This window comes from Abrus precatorius, unplaced genomic scaffold (genome assembly GCF_003935025.1).
Source record: "Abrus precatorius isolate BTA unplaced genomic scaffold, Abrus_2018 Scaffold2, whole genome shotgun sequence".
Classification (NCBI taxonomy): domain Eukaryota; kingdom Viridiplantae; phylum Streptophyta; class Magnoliopsida; order Fabales; family Fabaceae; genus Abrus; species Abrus precatorius.
This window is the reverse complement of record NW_020874362.1, coordinates 10,711,709-10,731,781: the sequence shown is the minus strand read 5'-3', so window position 1 is coordinate 10,731,781 and position 20,073 is coordinate 10,711,709. Positions and strand designations below refer to the sequence as shown.

Here is a 20,073-nt window from a genome sequence, read left to right as displayed (position 1 = left end):
CAACATCGGAGTGCCTTTTACAGGTATTCTCCCTACGTCAGCGACTACCAGAGATACGTTATTGTTTCGGAGCAAGGACCTGAAGACCAGTGTTTCCCTAGCAGGAACATAATACATGTGCATTTAAAATTTGAAATTTAAAAATATGGGGAAGGGGAAGAGACTACTATCATGTTGGTGGAATCTAATGCAGTTTCACACATATGGCAAAAGTTCTTCGCCTTCCCTTTCCTCTTCTTCATTCCTTTGTTTTAAACTTTTTGGGTATTTGTCTTCCATTTGTGTATTTGTTTATAAGTGTTTCTGTTTGATCTAAGGAATTTGGGATATTTATTGTTTATGTTTTTGTATTACTTTTACTTTGTGATCGGAAGAAATAACAACTTACCTAATGTTGTTTGTTTGATTTTCAGGCGAGGACATATATTTTGGGCTCTTGACTTGAGATTGTGTTGAAGAATTATAACATTCTTGTATTATTTATAATTTAGAAATTATTGTTAATTTTAATTAAAAGAATAACTGTTTAAATTAATGACAAAAGTTTAAATATATAAATAAATACAAAAAAATATTATTTTTTCATAAATAACAATTTATAAAATGTTTATTACTTATATGAAATAAACTATAACCATCAATATGTTATAATTTAGCTTATTATTTACAATATTTTTATCATTCTTTTCCTAAAAAAATAAACTTGATAATTTAATCATATAACAATAAAATAAATATTTACCAAATTAAAATAAACTATCAAATATTTTAAAAAAAATACAAACATGAATACAAGTATAAATACTAATAACACTCTCTACGTAGATTGAGTTTGCAATGAAAAAAATGGATTTGTGAACATTCCTTGTATAGGGTTTTGTAGCAGACAAAAGGGTGAATCTGCACTTATTTATTCACATAATAAAAGAGGAGTTGTCATGTGGCAACTTTCAATTACTCTCATCCATACAGTGACACTCATATAAGAGGCAATACTAGTCTCCCTCGGAGAGTGAGACTAATTAAGTTCAATCACGTGATAACATCCCAATTATTAAAATTGGTGTCACACTTATAAAGTGTAAATATTATTTTATTTTATTTTTAAGTATTGCATATGAGGTAGGGGAGATTTGCAGCTCACATAACAAAAATCACCCCAAAAGAATTCTTTTTCATTACTTTAATAAATAACTTGTAAAAAAAACTTTTTTTTCAAATAGCCTAAAAAATTGAATAAGACAAAAAAAAGTTGAAAGCAAATTAAAGAAAAACGGAGTTTGGTTGATGCCTGAATGCAATTTAACAATATCATCCCAAAAGTTGATTTAATAATAATAATATAAAATAACTCAAAACTGGATAGTTTCAATGTGTAAAGAAACAAACTCTAAAGGAGAAAAGATGAATATAGAGAATTCTTGAATGATTTCAGAAACTAATTATTATTAAAAAAAATACAAGAAGTTAAGAATTTATAAAGCTAAATTTATTAACTGAAAAATAACAGACTAACAAAATCAACTTAATCTTTTAATTTACTTTGAGTTCCCTGATACGATGGCTTAGCATTTCAAAAGATAAAACAAAGTACAAGTTTAATTGTCATTGATTATAATCAATTTCAAAGTTTTATATTAACAATTTATTATAATATAGGATGTAAATAGTTTAGTAAAATAAAATTTTAATTTTAATTAATAAATAATAAATAATATAAAAAATACTTGCAGAATAACATCTAATTTTTTTCTTTATCAAATGTTTAACATGTTTTACAATTACATTAATTAAAGGGAGTTGTTAAAAATTAAATATATTTTCTTAAGCAACACATTTAACTGATATTATGAAAAAAGGTTTAGCCATAGCCATAGTCAAAGGTATAGTTACTAGTAACTAGGTAACTAACTTATAGCCACAGTTAAAGTCAAAGTTACTAGCATCTAGGGTAACTATCGTTTCGCTTAACTTCTACTTCATTTCAATTACCAGAATAAAAGGTTGTGTACAATGTAAAATAATAAAATCACTAAAATGTTAATTGATTTTGCTTGTAGGCAAGAATGGACGGAATGCTATGAGCCAAATATATTAAATCCTCAAATTCCAATTTAAAATATACAAAGTAAAATAATTAAATAGTCTTAAAAAAGTTGATTGATTTTGCTTGCAGGCTAGAAAGGACTGATACTACGAGCCATCAGTAACATACATTCAGGTACAAGGCGTCTCCTTGGAGGAGCCACTGCATCTCTGGCACAGGCTTCAGCATCGCCAGTGTGGATATATGCTACTATATCTTCAAACAAGTCATCTTTGCCACCTCTCATGGGATCCTGAAAGGTATAGGCATTTGGCATGAATGGCTCTTACACAACGTTAATCGTTAATCATTCATCAGAAAAATTTTCACAGAAAAGTTAGCAACCATCACTCCTTGAGAGAATTTAACAGAAAGCTATATTACCTCAGAAAATGTTGTCAGGAGTGAAAATGTGAAAAGATAAATAGAGAGCAACGAAATGAGTGATATATTTAGATAATGCAGTGTGTCCTCATATTTGGATCAAGTTAGTCAATCGTAGTTGGCTTTAAGATAATCATAATGCAAGGTTCAAAAAGATGATACCATAACACAAGATTTGAGGTACAAGTTGGCTAGGACTAAGCAAGTTAAATATGCTAGCATTAATTATTCTGAAGATATTTATTCCTTAACTGTTATTTAAATCATAGAATATTGTTAAAAAGTATTACGGTGATATTGAAATGGAAAACAAAACCTAGCAGTTTAGGCAGAAAATGGTATACAGTTGCCTAAGAAAAACAGTGCTCAAATACCTGTAGAAACACATCAGTGTGACTCTTCCCTTCATACAAAATTGATTCAGCTCTGACTCCAACACTTTTAAGAGTTTCAGCAAATGATTTACTGTATAAAACAATTAAAAAAAAAAGTATGTTAATCATACATAGTTCAGCAGCTGAAAAATAAGAAAATATTTAAAGAAAATGTTTCAATTTAGAAACAAAAGCAAAGTAGTTGTACTAAAATGACAAGTCACAGCTCTACAAATTAAATAGCTTCTCTTCAAATCCTCTAGTAATTTAGTAACACTGTGAATTTGGAGGATAATATAGGATTAAAGCCTACTTTAACCAGTTTAAAAGAACAGGACACGGAGAATGAAACTAAAATCAATCCAGAAAACGAGTTCAACATTTCAACAAAAATTTGGTGCGGAAGAAACTGATTCTTCCTTGAATCTTCCCTAAGTTTCAATTAATTCCAAGTATATCTCTGGTCACTAAGGGAGGTCGGGTACATGGACTGTACGATTACTTGATATTCTAAAGTGACAAATAATTTGACACAAATAGAAAGTGCTCAAAAGTCAAATGCGATTCAATATGAAACAGAGGGAGTAACTTGTTCAATCTCAGAAGTTTATTAGAAACCATTATAATCCCCAAGGTTTTTTGAATGCTTGTTATGTCTTAAGTTGATGATTAACAACACATGCATATTGATAATAGTAATCTTTACTGTTGTTGATTGGACTGGACTAAAACAGAGAAAGAAACAGAGAAATTAGATGAAGAAAAGAGTGGACATTATTCTCTAATACAACTTAAGTTATTCGAGAGATCTTGTTCTCTCCCAATGCCTAAAGGCCTAGTCCTTTCACTTTCACATGGGCTTGAATTGACCCATGCATGTACAATGCACCTAACCTAGTAATTTAAATGTGGGGGTTGCAACACTTTGTAGTGAATCCTATTATACATTTCTCACATCTCTCTCTTCTCTACAAATACCATAAAATTGATATTGACTAGATATGATGCGATAACTGTTATCTAACAATGTGACAAAACATACATTCCTTATTGATACTAATATTTCTAATTAATTAGGGAAATAAATCATGAGATATCAGGAAATGCAGTGACTAAGAAAGTAGGGAAACTAAGTAAAGAGATGATCTAAAATATTCTAAGATATAATATAGATATTGTTAAGAGAGGAAAAATATTGAATCCGTGTGTTTAGGGCACAACAGAGTTATTCCAATTTATAGAGGAGTACATAATTACAAAATATACAGCTACTATATTTACAAGATTCTAACACTCCCCCTCAAGTTGGAGCATATAAGTCATATGCACCAAGCTTGTTACATATGTAGTTAATCCGAGGATCCCTTAATGACTTAGTAAATATGTCTGCTAGTTGGTCATGGAAATTGACAAAACTAATAGATATTTCTTCGGACATGACTTTCTCTCTGACAAAGTGACAATCAATTTCAATATGCTTTGTCCTTTCATGGAATACTGGATTTGAGACAATATGCATAGCAGCTTGATTATCACATATAAGTGACATATGTGTGATCTCTCTGAACTTTAGTGTTTGAGCCATATAAGCTCCTGACTCACTATAGCCATAGCTCGATACTCCACTTCCGCACTCAACTAGGCTACAACATTTTGCTTCTTACTTTTCCAAGAGACAAGGTTATCTCCAACAAATATACAGAATCCAGAGGTGGACCTTCTATCTACAGGAGATCTTGCCCAATCTGCATCTGAATATCCCACAACTCGAGTGTGTCCTTTGTCTTCATACAAAAGACCCTTTCCTAGAGCTCCTTTGATGTATCGAACAATGCGAGTCACTGCATCCCAATGTTCCTTACATGGAGAGTTGAGGAATTGACTTACTACACTTACTGCGAATGAGATATCTGGACAGGTAACAGTGAGGTAGTTCAACTTCCCTACTAATCTTTTGTATCTTTCAAGATCTAAAAGAGGCTCCCCTGATTTGGCAGGCGCTTGACATTAGGATCCATGGGAGTGTCAACTGGCTTGGAAGTTAACATTCCTGTTTCTTCCAAAATATTCATTGCATACTTCCTTTGGAAAATGATGATCCCATTTTTGGATTGTGCTACTTTTATTCCCAAAAAATATTTGAGTTTGCCAAGATCTTTTGTCTAAAAATGTTTGAAGAGATGTTGCTTCACCTGTGCAATGCCATGATGGTCACTACCTGTGATGACAATATCATCAACATAAACAACCAAGTAGATATAACCGGTAGGGGAGTGACAATAGAAGACAGAATGGTCAGCCTCACTCTGAGTCATGCCAAACTATTGAATCACAGTACTGAATCTGCTAAACCATGCTCTAGGTGACTACTTGAGGCCATATAAAGATTTTCGCAGTCGACATACAAGACTAGAGGACTCCCCCTAAGCAACAAAGCAAGGCGGTTGCTCTATGTACACTTCTTCGAGCATATCACCATGTAAGAAAGCATTCTTGATATCTAACTGATAGAGAGGCCAATGACGTATGGCAGCAATGGACAGGAATAGTCGCATAGAAGGCAATTTGGCCACGGGAGAGGTGTTGCCATAATCCAACCCAAAGATTTGAGTATAGCCTTTGGCGACGAGATAGGCCTTAAGTTGGTCAACCTTGCCGTCCGGACCAACCTTGACTATATACATCCACCGACAACCAACAACTGACTTCCCTGGTAGTAGAGGAACGAGGTCCCAAGTCCCACTGTTTTGTAATGCACACATCTCGTCTAGCATAGCTTGTTTCCATCCGAGATGGGAAAATGCATCACTTGCACTCTTAGGAATAGAAACAGAGGACAAGGAAGAAAGGCAAGAATAATAGGAAAGAGAAAAACAATGATAACTTAAAGAAATATAATGAGGAGAAGGATTACAAGTAGAACATATACCTTTTCGAATGGCAATGGGAATGTCAGGTTCAGAGGGCGGGACCGAAAGATGAGGCGAAAGAAGTGGCTCCAAAGGTGAGTCCATGGTGTTATTAGTGCTCGGTAGCTCCAATATAGGACGAGTACGACGCTAATATACCTGCAAAGGTAGACGGGATGGGTGTGGAGGGGATGGAGACGCCTCTGGAGGATAGAAAAGGATTGAACTAGGGGCAGTCGTGGCGGGGAAGACTCAAGTGTAGATGTGCTAAGTTCAAAGAATGGAATGGACTCGAAGAAAGTAATATCAACAGAAATGAAATACCTGCGAAGAGTAGAGAATAACACTTGTATCCTTTTTGAGATCACGGGTACCTGAGAAAAACACACTTATGAGACTGAGGAGAGAGCTTGTCAATGTCAAGACCGAGAGCATGAGCAAAACATGTAGAATCACAGACCCGAGATGGTAAAGGATGAAGAGAATGGTGGGGGTATAGAACTTGATGAAGGATTTTACCTTGTAAAACAGAGGAAGGCATATGCTTAATGAGATAACATTCAGTAAGTACCGCATCATCCCAAAACTAATGAGGAACATGAGAGTGGAGAAGAAGAGTCCGAGTGGTCTCAAGTAGATGCCGATTTATGCATTCTACAATTCCATTCTGTTGGGGGTTATGAGGACAAGATGTTTGATGTAACACATCATGTGATGCCATAAAGGTCTGAAATTGAGTAGACAGATATTCACGTGCATTATCACTTTGTAAAGTGCGAATAGGGATACCAAATTGATTTTTTATTTAATAAAAAAAAGACTGAAAAGATAAAAAAATTTCTGAACAATCTTTCATCAAGTGTAACCAAGTACAACGGGAAAAATCGTTTATAAAAGTAACAAAATACCTAGACCCTAATGTAGAGGAAATACAACTTGGACCCCAAACATTTGAATGAACTAAAACAAAAGAGAACGAAACCCAACTCATAGTGCGACTAGAAAAAGAATTACGAACATGTTTGCCTAATTGACATGACTCACAAGACAAAGACTTTAACTTAGAAAGACTAGGGTATAGCTGTTTCAACTTATCAAGACCTGGATGTCGTAATCGAGCATGAATCAGAAGTGGAGACGTTGCTGACGAACCAACAAGAGAGGGCTTGTTGAGCTGATAAAGGCCATGGGACTCACATCCGAAGCCAATCATCCTCCCCGTAATCCGGTCCTGCAAGGAAACAGAACTTTTGATAAAAGAGATGACACAATCAAGAGACTGGGTAAGTTGACTAATGGACAATAAATTAAAGAGAGCCCTAGGGATATAAAGGACATTGTTAATAGAAAGAGAAGGAAGAGGATGAACAATACCAACACCTTGGTAACAGAAGGTAAATAACCAGAAGTAGAACGAGAAGAAAAAATAGATTTATTACCAGTGATGTGATTGGTGGCCCCAGAGTCAAGGACCCAAGGGCCTGAGGAGTGAGAGAGACCAACGAAGGAATTACTAGTGTGTGCAACAGTAGCAGTGGAACCGGAGGCCTGACGATCGTCATACCATTTCAGGAAATCGTCATAAAAAGGTGATGGATATGGATCCAGAGCCAATGATGGAGTAGAAGTGGATGAAGGAGACACAGAACTTTGGGCCACCGGGGCAGTGCGAGGAGGTCGACCATATAAAGTACAACACTTATCAATTGTGTGTCCCGATTAGTGGCAATGATCACACTAGGGACGTCCTTTGCCGCCCTTGCGCTGTGGAGGTTGGTTGGTGTTGCGAGAAACCAAAGCCGAAGAGTCAATAGAAGTGGGAAGCAAAGGCTCAAAGGAGGTTTTGGGGGGCACATGAAGGAGGGTCGCCCAAGTACTGTCCATAGTAGCTTCTGTAAGGCTCCGCAGGATCTGATCACGAACATGAGAAGAGTCTGGGGGCAGACCGTATAGAGACAAGGACATGAAAAACTTCTCGCGATTATCAAGTTCTGCATTTGGAGTGGCAACGGGAGGAAGCAATTCGTTGAACTCACAAAGAAGGCTTGATACCGAGCCAAGATAGGTTGACATAAAATCCTTAATTTGATGGGCACTAAGGACAGTCATGAGGTCTTCACAAACTTGGTAGAGTCGTCAAGAATTGTTTGTAAAGAGTTGTTGAGCTTGTGTCCAAACAGCTTTGCAGGTTTTGTGAGTGGGAAAGACATCACGAAGAGATGGGCGAATGGTGGCTCGCATGATACAGCACAGCTAAGCGTCAACCTTTTTTCACAGAGGACGGTCGGCCTCCGGGACATCGTCTACTGTTTGGGTGAGATGTTTCTCATAACCCTGTCCAACAAGCCAAAGTTCAATGTGAGAAGCCCAGGAGGAGTAGTGCTTACCGTCCAACTGCTCAGAAGAGAGAGGAGCAGTGACATGATTGGTAAAAATCTGGGTGTCAGCTTTTGGAGTGCTAGAGGCAGCCATTGGTCAGCGAGAAGAGAGAGAAAATGCCCAAACAGCAGGGAAAAAGGGTAAAACAAGGGCAAATAAATGTCCAAACAGCTAACCGAGACTGATAACAGGTAAAGGAGAGAAGAGCGAGCAAACCCCAGTCGACGGCATCAAGAAAGGACGCCGGACACACGGAGAGAGGTGGCGCGTGAGAAAATCGACTGAGGAGAGGGCGGCATGTGGGGGCGCCGATGAATGCATAGTCATCGGGGTTCGGCCGATCTGACAAGGGCGACCAGAACGGCGGGGTTTCCGTAGTGATCGGAGGTCAGACGGTGGCAGTGGCGGCAGTGCCAGAACAGTGGCGGACAGTGACAGCGGCGCCGGAAAAAAAAAGGGCATCAGTGAATAGTGAGTCCACCAGGAAAAAAACCGGATTAGGGTTACCTCTCTAGGCTCTAGATACTATGTTGATAGAGAAAATATTGAATCCGTATGTTTAGGGCACAGCGTAGTTATTCTAATTTATAGAGAAGAGTACATAATTACAAAATATACAGTTATTATATTTACAAGATTCTAACAGATATTAATAGATATGCTTCATATATTCTAACATAACTTACTCCATTTATTACATCATTTTCACGTTGCATGTGAATTAAGCTAGAACATTTCACTCTTTAAGTTTTCTATATTGATCGTTTGCTAAAATTCTTGTTTTAGGACTAGGAATTGTCACAGGTTGATCTATGTTTGTTGTCTTGTTTCTTTAGCACGATTATCCATATATTGAAGTTAAATTAAGTTGGGCAATGCTAACTAAAATCACACAAATCTTGGCACTTCAATATTGCTTGAAGCAATTAACACTCCCTGTTCTCCCAAAACAGGGCCTTCTCAGCTATTTGAGCAAAACTAAAAACCATAACTAATTAATGGGCAATTAACATAAATTCACGTTTTCTATTGTTACCACAATTTCAAGAGGCACAAACCTCGCATCTGATGGTATGGACTGATCTGCAGTGCCATGATACAGAACCACAGAAGGTAGTAGAGAAGCAGCATTTCCAATATTTGGATCTTGAATCATTACTTCTGGAGAAAACCGTCGCAGGGATTCCTCCCCTTCCATTATGCTGTAAGATAAAAGTTGTCATTTGTAAATTTAATACAATAAAAAGCAGAATCATGTATTAATTAAACATTAACTCACTTGAAGATTAATTAAGTGTTTTACCTTAAAACGAGAGAGCGATATAGACCTCTACGATGGAAGTGATCTATAAGGTTTAACAAATTATACCTGCATTGATGGAAGAAGGAAAGACAGCAAAAGAATTATGTGAATCTTACCATAAAATCAACAAGCTTGGTGGCAAATGCGGGATATATAATAAGCATTCTCAATCAAATAAATTGCATCATCTGTAAGCAAAATAAAATCATAATTGGAAGACAACAACAACAACAAAGCCTTGTCCCCCTAAGCGAGGCGAATAGTCAAAACCCTACCTGGAAGAATTAGTAGTTATTGCATATCTTTCAGATACATTTATCATTAAAAAAAAAAATTAAATTCATACAGGATCAACTGGAGCTATATTTCCTTCAATAATATGTAAAACAGTGTAACAATCCTATTGTTAGTAAACCAAATATGCTTTTGTAACATATCACAGACAAAATTTGCATTTCTAACGAGGGATTTATCACAAACCAACAGTAAAAATAGCTTAAGCAGCTAGCTGCAGGCATATGAACAGCTTTTATTCATCTCTAACATACACCCCTCACGCAAGAGCCCTTTGAACTTGAAGCATGGCAATGCAGAGACTTACCTACATTGTGCTTAAATTCAACTTTTGTTTATAAAAAGAAGAATGGAGTGACAAGTATCAAACTCTAGGTTGGTGATTGGTTCCTGTTCTAGGAACAGAAAAAACTACTATTTTGTCTTCTTATGTACAGATATCAGTTCCATTCTTTTAGGATCTCTTTGTATCTCATATCTGTAATTTTCTGTTACCTTTCAGGAGAGATTTTCTATCTTATTACCTAGGCCTAGATCAGCATACAGCTGTTACCCTAATTCTCTATTTATTCTACCATCTCAAAATCAACAAGGAAAATACTGTATTTTCTGCATGGTTCAAAGTATGATCTGAACCATGTTTGATTTCAAACTACATGTTATTCCATCCATGGCCAAAAAACAGGAGAATGATAGCCCATAGTATCCAGATCAGAGACTGGCATTCCTACCATAACAGGCCTTATTGAAGGACCTATTCTTCTGATCACCAGCCACAAACTGAAGGGACAAAACTTCATCAAATGGGCCAATTTGGTTTGATTTTTCTTTCCAAGGAAAGGAAAAGTGTGTATCACAGGGATGCAAAGCAAGTGGAAAAAGATGAACCCAACAAAAAAAATGGAGACTCAAAAACAGCTTGGTGATGTAGTGGCTGTTGAACATTATTAAGATGCCACCATATTGGCTACGAATATGGACTAAATAGTCCTAGTAAAACTTGAGCAATCCTCACTCATTGAGCTAGCGTTTTGGGTTGAGTAAGGTGCAATCCATTTCTTATTCGATGTTAAAGCCTATCCAATTTTGATTAGTGCTGTCAAAAAGGGCGAAAGCCCTGGGGCCAGCCCTACCCGACCCTAGAATAATTTATTAAGCCCTGTTTTAATATTAGTTAAAATAATTTAATTTGACCCTAAGTTATTTAGCCCCATAATATAAGGCCAGGGTAGGGTTACCCATGGGTTGGCCCTGACCCAGGAAATACTTCTAAATTTTGTTCAGCAAACCCTAGTCCCAATTTTTTTACCATTCTCAATTATTTACAAAATTACAAGTTCTTTGCCTCTACACATTCCTTCTTCTCTCGTTGGAGTTGGTTTCTTCAACTTTCGATTTGGTTTCTTCAGCTTTTGATGCAATCACTCACCGTCTTCATCGAGGTTCTCTGCTTAGGTACCCTACGCTTCCATTTTATCTCAATCAGAATTCAATATTTCCTCTCTTTAATTTGGCTTTGAATTCGATTGCAGAAACTGTTCCACATTCAGATTAGCTGCACCTTTCGTCTTAATCCCTCCACCTTTAATCTTCTTCTTCCTCATCAATCGCCCAGGTTTCAATTTCTTTTCTTGCTTTTCTATTTGCTTAAACATTTTTTTGTTCAAAGTGTGTTCTTATCCTGTTTTGAAGAATGTTAAACTGAACCCTTAATTGTTTCGGTCTTTTGCTTTTTGGTTGACATCAAATGATTGTTTAAATTTTTGTTGAATTCCTCTGTTTTGTGAAATTACCGTGGTGTGATGTTTTTTATTATAAGAGTTGGTTTTGCAGATACTGGTCCAGCATCAGCCCACACAGTGCTGTTTTTAATTTGCAGAATTATCTTGTTTGGTGCTTTATCAACTTAGTTAGACTATATTCTGTATGTTTCAGGTGAGGCATTTCACAGTGTAAACAATGAGTTAAGGGAGTTGCCTGCAGTTGAATTGTCAATGCTTCCTTTGATTGTTAAGGTTTTGGCATATGCTTTAATCCTCTCAGTTATTTTGTTTCTACCTTGTTATTATTTACTGTTTTGCAATCTCATCACATGTTCTTCCAATTTTTTCTCTTAATTTTAAATCTAATTTATGTATTGTTGGCTTTTTGTTGAAATCTTCCAAATAACAATTCTGAATAAGTTTTGGAAGTACTTGTTTCAATTGCTATAAAACAATAGTTTTTTTAATTGAAATCTATCTGTTCAAGTTTTTGATTTACTTTATTGAACAATTTTGCGGTGCAGCTATCTTTGGTTTCATGTAATTGCTGCCACCATGTAGCCAATTCATTCTAGAATTCTAATCAATTTAAAAAACCTTTGATAAATCGTCACTACGGATTCATTACTTCTTCTTTTTTTTTCCATTTACGGTGTTCCTTTTCACTTCTACTAAATGAAAACTTTAATCGCACAATCCATCCTGCTATCACTGAGTTGTGGGCTGATTATTTTTAAGGCATCCCAATCTTTGTGTATCAACCAAAAAATCCCCTAATCAGACCTTTAGCAGGACATCACAAAGAAGCTAAGTGAACTGCTAAATTCCAATTGAACTCCTAATGCATCACTCAACTAGGAAAAATTCTAACATTTCTTTCATATACACCAAACAATTGCAAATTGAGAACAAAAATTTTATAATTTTATTTACAAACTATTTGATCACTCCAAGATATAAATCTTATCCTAGAACGTAGTTAATTATGAATAATAAGTAGTAACTTGAAAGTATAAAAGTCCTCGATCCTCTGAATAAAAATAAAATAGCATATTAATATGTTTGCAAGTACATTTCATATCTAATATTATTTAGTTACCAGTATTTCAAAAATCACTTGTTAGCTAAAAAAAGTGATGATTAACAAGCCCAATATTTATAGTTTGTGGAGATGGTGTTTCTTTTTTTATTTTTCTTGGTATTTTGCCTTCGGCTTGATTTTGTTGTTCAATTTGCTGAGTTTTTGTTATTCTATGTTGGTTTGAACAGATTCAAAATCACAAGGAATACAAGCAAAAGATCTTATCAAACTATCAAGTAAGTTTTCTGCTGAATGTCAGAATTAGAACAAATGTCTTACTCATTTGTAATTTAAAAATTTTAAATTTTATTATTCTATTTTAAATTGGATTACTCAGAAGGTCTTTATGATAAAATATTTTTTTTTTAATATATTTATCAAATAATACTTAAATTTGTTTGTTCTAATTTTTATCTTATGTTTCTTTCAATGCATAGGAACTATAAATTATATTATGAATTCTATGAATAAGACTGTGAATATAGATGATGAAGTTGTTTCTGAAACTCCTCCTGTGTTATTTGAAAGTGTTGAAACCCCTAGAAAGCACCTTTCAAATGTTTGGAAATATTTTACTAAAACTGGTGTAGATAAGGATGGGATTGAAAGAGCTGTGTGCAAATATTGTGGCCATGATTATGCTATTGGAAAAAATCCCAAGACAAAATCATTATGGAACTTTACATTTAAGTCTACACGTTTCAGTTTGTAAAAACATTCAAAGTTCAAGTGTAGATGCGATTCCTACTCAAGATGTAAATTTTGGTGCGAGAAAAATTAACCAAAAGACTCATCGTAACATTCTTGCACAAGCCATAATCAAACATGATCTTCCTTTTAACTTTGCAGAGTATGATATGATCAAAGAGTAGATCAGTTATGTGAATCTTAATGTTGTAATGCCCTCTAGGAATACTGTTGTGTCAGATGTTCAAAAAATTTACATGAGAGAGAAGGAAAAACTCAAAGAAGTCATGTGTAATATTCCTAACAGATTATGTCTTACCTCTGATGTTTAGACAGCAACTACAGGGTTATATTTGTTTAACTGTTCATTTTGTTGATGAGAATTAGAGATTAGTAAGTAAGATTTTGAATTTTTGTCGAATGAAACCACCTCACACTAGAGTTGAATTAGAAGCCACTTTATTTGATTGCTTGAAGCAATGGGAAATTGATAAAAAAGTTTTTTCTATTATCTTAGATAATGCTTTTGCCAATGACAATATGCAAGATATTTTGAAAAATCATCTTCGTGTGCAAAATAGTTTGTTATGTGATGGAGAATTTTTTCATGTGCGTTGTTCTACTCATATACTCAATTTGATTGTACAAGAAGGTCTAAAAGTAACTAATAAAACACTCTTCAAAATAAGAGAGTGTTAAATATGTGACAGGGTCCGATGGAAGGATGATTAAATTTCAAGATTGTATGCAAGATGCTAGAATAGACACAACAATTGGGTTAAAATTAGATGTTTCTATCAGGTAGAATTCAACATACTTAATGCTTGAGAATGCTATAAAGTATGAAAAAGCTTCTGATATTCTTCAAGTGGTTGATAGGAATTATAAATATTGTCCATCGTATGAGGAATGGAGGAAAGGAGAGAAATTATGTGAATTTTTAGAGCCATTTTACGAGACTACAAATATGATTTCTAGTTCTTGTTATCCGGCTTCAAACTTATATTTTATGCAAGTTTGGAAGATTGAATGCTTGTTGAATGAATATTTATTGAACGAGGATGATGTTATAAAAGATATGGCTGCAAGAATGAAAGGAAAATTTGAAAAATATTAGAAGAATTACTGTGTGTTGTTAGCTTTTGGAGCTATTCTTGACCCTTGTTTAAAGTTTGATATTTTAAGATTTTGTTATACCAAGCTTGATCCTTTAACCTCTCACGCGAATGTCAACAATGTGAAGGATAAGTTTGATAAACTTTATGGAGAATATGCAAACAATTCTAATGCTACAAGTGGTTCTCAACCTTCCAATGAATCCAATTTGTGGTCAAAGTCACATGGAGATGGAAATAGATCAAAGAAATCAAGATTGTTCAATGTATGTTTTTTTATGTCATTTTAATTATAGTGTATTTCTTATTTTTATTTTGTTTAAAGAATTATTATGTTATATTTTGCAGGAGTTTAAAATGTTTCAAAATGAAACTAAGTCTACCATTAGTAAGAGTGAATTGGATTTGTATTTGGATGAGTCACAAGTTGATTATGATGATACTGAAGAATTTGATGTGCTTCATTATTGGAAGAATAATGAAAAGAGATTTCCAACACTCTATATTAGCACGAGCTGTGCTTAGCATTCCAATCACGACAATAGCATCAGAATCTGCTTTTAGCATTGGTGGACGTGTTCTCACTAAGTATAGAGGCTCTTTTAGAAAATGTGCAAATGTTAATTTGTACTAAGAATTGGTTGCATGGCTTTGTTGAAAGTCCAAGCGGTAATATTTATTCTAATAACCTTTTATGATTATTATATAATTTGTACAAACATAATTCTATTTTTATTGCTTTTGAGTTTTAGATAATGAAGAGACAAAAACACTAGAGTCTAGTATGCAACAAGATATTGAAGACTACAAGCAAGTGAAGTATGAATCTATTAAGAATTAATTTATCGAGTTTTCTTTTTGACCAATTATTTTTTCACCTTTTTTCTGTTTCTTTCAGAGAGAAAATGACTGAGGAGAATTGACAATTTTAATGTGTTCAACATTGTTCTACAATGGATAATGAGGAGTCCTACACATTGGCTTTGTGTATTTTGCTGTTATCTGCTTCTTACTTGTGCTGAAAAGATAAAGGAGTCCTTGAAATTGATTTTGTTTGTAGTTGGACTGATGTTCTTTTGTTATAGATGGATTTATGTAAATACAGATTGTTTATAGATATTATGTTACTGCACTAATGTTAGAAATTAAATTTGCTAGAATCTTGCTGTTAATTTATTCCACCATTGTTTATAGATAGACTGATGTTCTATTTTGCTATTATTGCACTAATGATTAATTGTTAATTATGAAATTAAATTTGAGTTGAAAACTTGCAAATGTTGAAATTTTTTAGCCCTTGAAGCCCTGACTCTAACCCTGACCCAGTGGGCTTTTTGGCCCATAGAGCTTTTGATTTATGGAGCTTTTTGGCCATAGCCCATATGGGCTAGGGCTAGGGCTAGACTAATTAGGCTTTTTGACAGCTCTAATTTTTATGTTGGACTACACACAAATGTCTTGTCTTGCAAACTTTGGGATCCAAATGTCCAGTTCTGAACATGAGGGATGTCTATCAAGATGGGGAACATTAACTAAGAATACAGTCAAAATAGTCCATATAAGACTTGGATATTCCTATCCCTTTGAGCTAGCTTTTGGGGTTGAATTAAGTCCAATCTACTTCTAAGTTCTAACAAACACAAGTACCAATGCAATAGGAGAGAACATCATGTACTACAGCACAACTAAAGAGATATGGGCGCAACAAAGGAGACTAATTCAAATGTGGGTAACAGCTATGCAAGCTTTGAAATCAAGAGCCTATTTAAAGACATGAGAAGATTATTCTATAGAAATCTGTGTTTAGATAATTACCCTAAGAAATTGTTGTGTTGGAAATAACAATCTGTGTTAATTATTTCTTGTAAATAGGAATGAATTCATTTCTTATATGCATTTATAACCCACAGTTGGAAATAACATTATTTTCCTCATATTATTCAAGTTCTAAGAGATTCCACAATTAATTAATACTTCAATACCTTCACCCGATATTGCAGCAACTTGACATTTAACAAGAGATCAAATAAAAGTGCCTTAATGACAACCAATAACCAAATCTTGAGGAGAAAGTAGACCAAAAAGTTCCACCTTGAGCTCAAGTACATGCAAGGATCCATGAGACCAAACCACATCCAAAAGTTCATGATATTTTTAGAAGAAACTTTCTGCAAGTACTTACCCTCCAGATAAACCAAAATAAGCCTTAATCTGGGAAAGACTCCAAGAAGTACTCTCTCCTTCACCAGCCTCTTTGATAGCCTGCTCCACAATTACACATGCAGCAATATGTGCCCCAGCTGACTGCCCCATCAGGTAAATTCTACGGAAAAGAAATATATATGAAAAAAGCATCCTTTATGAGAAACCATTACACTCAGTGAAATAGCAAAAAATGGATGCTGTAATGAAAAAAAACTTTGGACTTGCGAGAATGATTATTTACCTATTAGGGTCACCTCCATATTCGGCAATATTGTTGCACACGAATGAGATACCTTCAGAAGCATCAGTTACCATATCGCTGATGGTTCCCTGAGGAAAATTTCTGCAAGAAAAGAGATGTTAGATAACACCGCAATAGGAAGAACTAGAAGACATAAGCAACATACTCATTTCAGTGGACGATTTATTATTAAGTGAATTTCATGTAAGTTGATAAATTCAATTTAAATTATAAATATTTTTAGTTGTTTGAGAATAGGGGAAGAAAAACATTACCTGTAATCTATGCATGCCACAATGATATCTCTATCTGCTAACTGTTGACCTAACAGAGAACCCCATGCTTTGTAACTACACAAATACTTCAAAACTTGTAAGAACTGAATTGGTAAGTGGTGAATGTGTCTGAGCATACAGTAGACACACAAAAAAACCTGAATGAAATTAGTGGCATCTGATTGCACAAGGAATGATAAATATCACAAAAGAAAAACACAGTATATAATTATAAACATTTATATCTATCAAGTTAATCATATATACAGTTCGACGAATTTTCTGATGCACCTCAATAACCTTCTTACCAGTTACCACCATCATGATGTAGTGGATCATCATCAACGTGTCATCTTTAACAATGCTTAATGGTAAGCATAAATAAAAAAGAACTTCTCTTTCTAATAAGAGATAAAAATAAGAATTGAAACTCATATATCAGCAGATAGCTCCATGAATAAGGAATATTACTCTCAATCAATAAACAACATCAATGCATTCTAACACCTAATTGCATTAAATAACAAATTTGAAATGAAGCATGATATCACTTACCCAATAACCCAGGCTCCACCAGTAATAAAAGCAACAACGGGTTTTGGACCATTGTTATTTTTAGGCAAATACAAGTCAAGCCTGCAAAAGAAAATAATCTATTCATCAAAATTACAATTGTAAGAGTTTATAAATGCAGAGAGACAAAATATAAATAAAGCTTACCTATTTCGCGGTTTATCTCCATAAACTATGCTTCTGCGTATCTGACTGGAGAAGAAATAATAATATCCAACTATAAAACAGAAGGAAAACACTTATGCTCTAATAATGCCGATTGATGGGGGAAACTAATGCATTTCAAATCAGAATCTAAACATATATGATTATATGTATGAGAATTATGTAATAGATCACTGAATCAGACCTTGAATAAAGCCTGGTAAAAGCAGTATTGCATAACAACCAAGGGCAAGAAATCTTGTTATCCATTTATACCCTAACCTGAACAGAAACATAGGATCAGAAAACATACATAACTGGTACATGTGAAGATATTCATGTAAAACAATCAAACATTACAAAACAAGCAAATATGCTCAATAATTTAACAAAACAACAGATGCAAGAATCTGCAAACACCAATGAGTCTTGGAAGATGCCCCTCTTAATTAGTGAGATTCATAGATTCCACGCAGGTAAATAAACTTCGGGACAGGTATGGGTATACAGTATGTTACTACATCATATATAGGATATCTAGGGCCTAGACTTAGTATAATACTTAGGTTTGCGATATGTTTTAAAAATATTAATTAGTGTACAATATAACTTCCAATGCAAAAGGCTCCCTCCTAGCAAAATCATGGGAGAGTAAAAGAATGTAGCCCTTCCCACAGATGTTGGAGATTCTTTCTGGAATTTGAGTATAACAAAAGCTAACGAGAAACAAAGGAACAGGACAATAACCTAGCATCTAATAATAAAATCGTTAAAGAAGCTAACTACTACACTAATTATTCTTTCTACCCCATAAGAGTATTTGAAAGAGCTTTTAGGGAGCTTATTGGAGCTCAAGAAAATGGCTTATGTTATGACTCCTATAAGTTATTTACAACTTAATAGAAAAAAGGTTTCTCATGTCAAAATAAATTTTTCCTTACCTTATGTCAGTAAGTTTCATGATCAAACTTAGTAGATAAGCTCGCACACTACAAGAACTAAATAAGTCATTTACCCTAACACACTCCATATGACAAATGTGTCTCAAATATTAAGTTCAGCAGAACCTAAGAATGGAAAACCTCGTGGCACATTATGGACAACATGATAGCTAAGATATCCATATTTAAAAGAGAAAAGAGAATGAAACGATACCCGAGGTATGTCAACATCTTCAAAAAGAGGCGGGTCAAGAGAAAGGTTTCAGAAGCAACATGCCTAACATCACGTCCAAAGGAAGATGCATTAATGGGAGCAGTATCACAGTGCAAGGAGGGCAAGGAGTCTTCACTGGAAGCACGTCTGCGCCTCTTTTGGTAAGCATAAGGAGCACCCACAGGCATTGTGTTGTTGTTGTTGTTGTTGTTGTGTGTTGGTGAGGTGAAGCTTGAAGCCCTTGACAAGATGGGCTTAATATAGTTGGTGCCTTCCAAGGAAGATGAAGAGAGCAAGAGACTCGTGGAGGGGTTGTTATCGTCATCTTTGGCTTTGAACATCATTGCAGCTGAAGAAAACGACGAATCTAAGGAACGGTTCGACATCGGAAGGATCTGAGACGGCATTGTTTTCGTGTCCTTGTAATGGAATTCAGACGGTTCTCCCTTTAACAACAAACCTTTATTGGTTCATGCGCGTTCAGTTGCTGCTTTTCCACCTTCTCGCCCCCTGTTTCCGAGAATTTCTGTTGTTGAAAGGAGAATCAGGTGACACAGAGAGAAGGGGAAAGACAGACTGGGATTTAGGAAGTGCCAAAAAATGTGCATTCTTCCTTTCTAAACTTCAAAATTGAAATTCAAAGCGTCACGATTGGCTTCCGTGTTCGCCCAATGTCGGGCCCACTCTACTTTTTTAGTTTCATTTCACAAATGAAACTGCAACAGATATGCACAGCTTTCTTCTATACTCACTCGCCAAGAAAACAATTGAAATCTTTTTGCATATAGCAATTACAAAACTAAAAAACTATTAAAAAGTAAATGTTGAATTCTATTATATTTTTAATAGCTGTTGTTTATTTTATTGTATATATTAAAAATAATTTATGTAAGGTAAAATTTAATAAATAATTATCTAATTTAATTTTTTTCTTATGTAAAATAAACTCTTATTTGTATTTTATATTTTTAAAATAACTTTTCCACAACAAATTCATTAATCAGTTGTAACTACTTTTATTTATCCTGGATAATAATTCATGTGATGTAATATAGAGAATAAACTTGTGGGACCTACTTTCAAAAAATCATACATTACTTTTTTC

The 20,073-nt window shown here is 34.7% G+C and overlaps 1 protein-coding gene across 1 annotated transcript; it reads right to left on the bottom strand.

Annotated features, from left to right (window-relative positions):
• Nucleotides 1-1,965: 1,965 nt before the first annotated feature.
• LOC113857809 (isoprenylcysteine alpha-carbonyl methylesterase ICME-like) lies at nucleotides 1,966-19,700 on the bottom strand. Its single transcript, XM_027490019.1, has 11 exons — nucleotides 18,969-19,700; nucleotides 18,019-18,095; nucleotides 17,817-17,886; nucleotides 17,652-17,732; nucleotides 17,097-17,171; nucleotides 16,822-16,923; nucleotides 16,558-16,698; nucleotides 9,436-9,501; nucleotides 9,191-9,334; nucleotides 2,845-2,935; nucleotides 1,966-2,339 (listed from the first exon to the last, which is right to left on the bottom strand). The coding sequence occupies exons 1-11, from the start codon at nucleotides 19,373-19,375 to the stop codon at nucleotides 2,178-2,180; spliced, it is 1,416 nt and encodes a 471-aa protein (XP_027345820.1). The 5' UTR covers nucleotides 19,376-19,700; the 3' UTR covers nucleotides 1,966-2,177.
• Nucleotides 19,701-20,073: the final 373 nt, after the last annotated feature.

What these genes read in the sequence shown, in the direction of transcription:
- LOC113857809 (XM_027490019.1), bottom strand. Translation starts at nt 19,375, where the DNA reads ATGCCGTCTCAGATCCTTCCGATGTCGAACCGTTCCTTAGATTCGTCG. An exon ending in GGTGGAGCCTGGGTTATTGG is followed by an intron (nt 17,172 to 17,651) that starts GTAAGTGATATC and finishes GTATTTGTGTAG; the next exon opens with TTACAAAGCATGGGGTTCTC. An exon ending in GTGGCATGCATAGATTACAG is followed by an intron (nt 16,924 to 17,096) that starts GTAATGTTTTTC and finishes CTTTTCTTGCAG; the next exon opens with AAATTTTCCTCAGGGAACCA.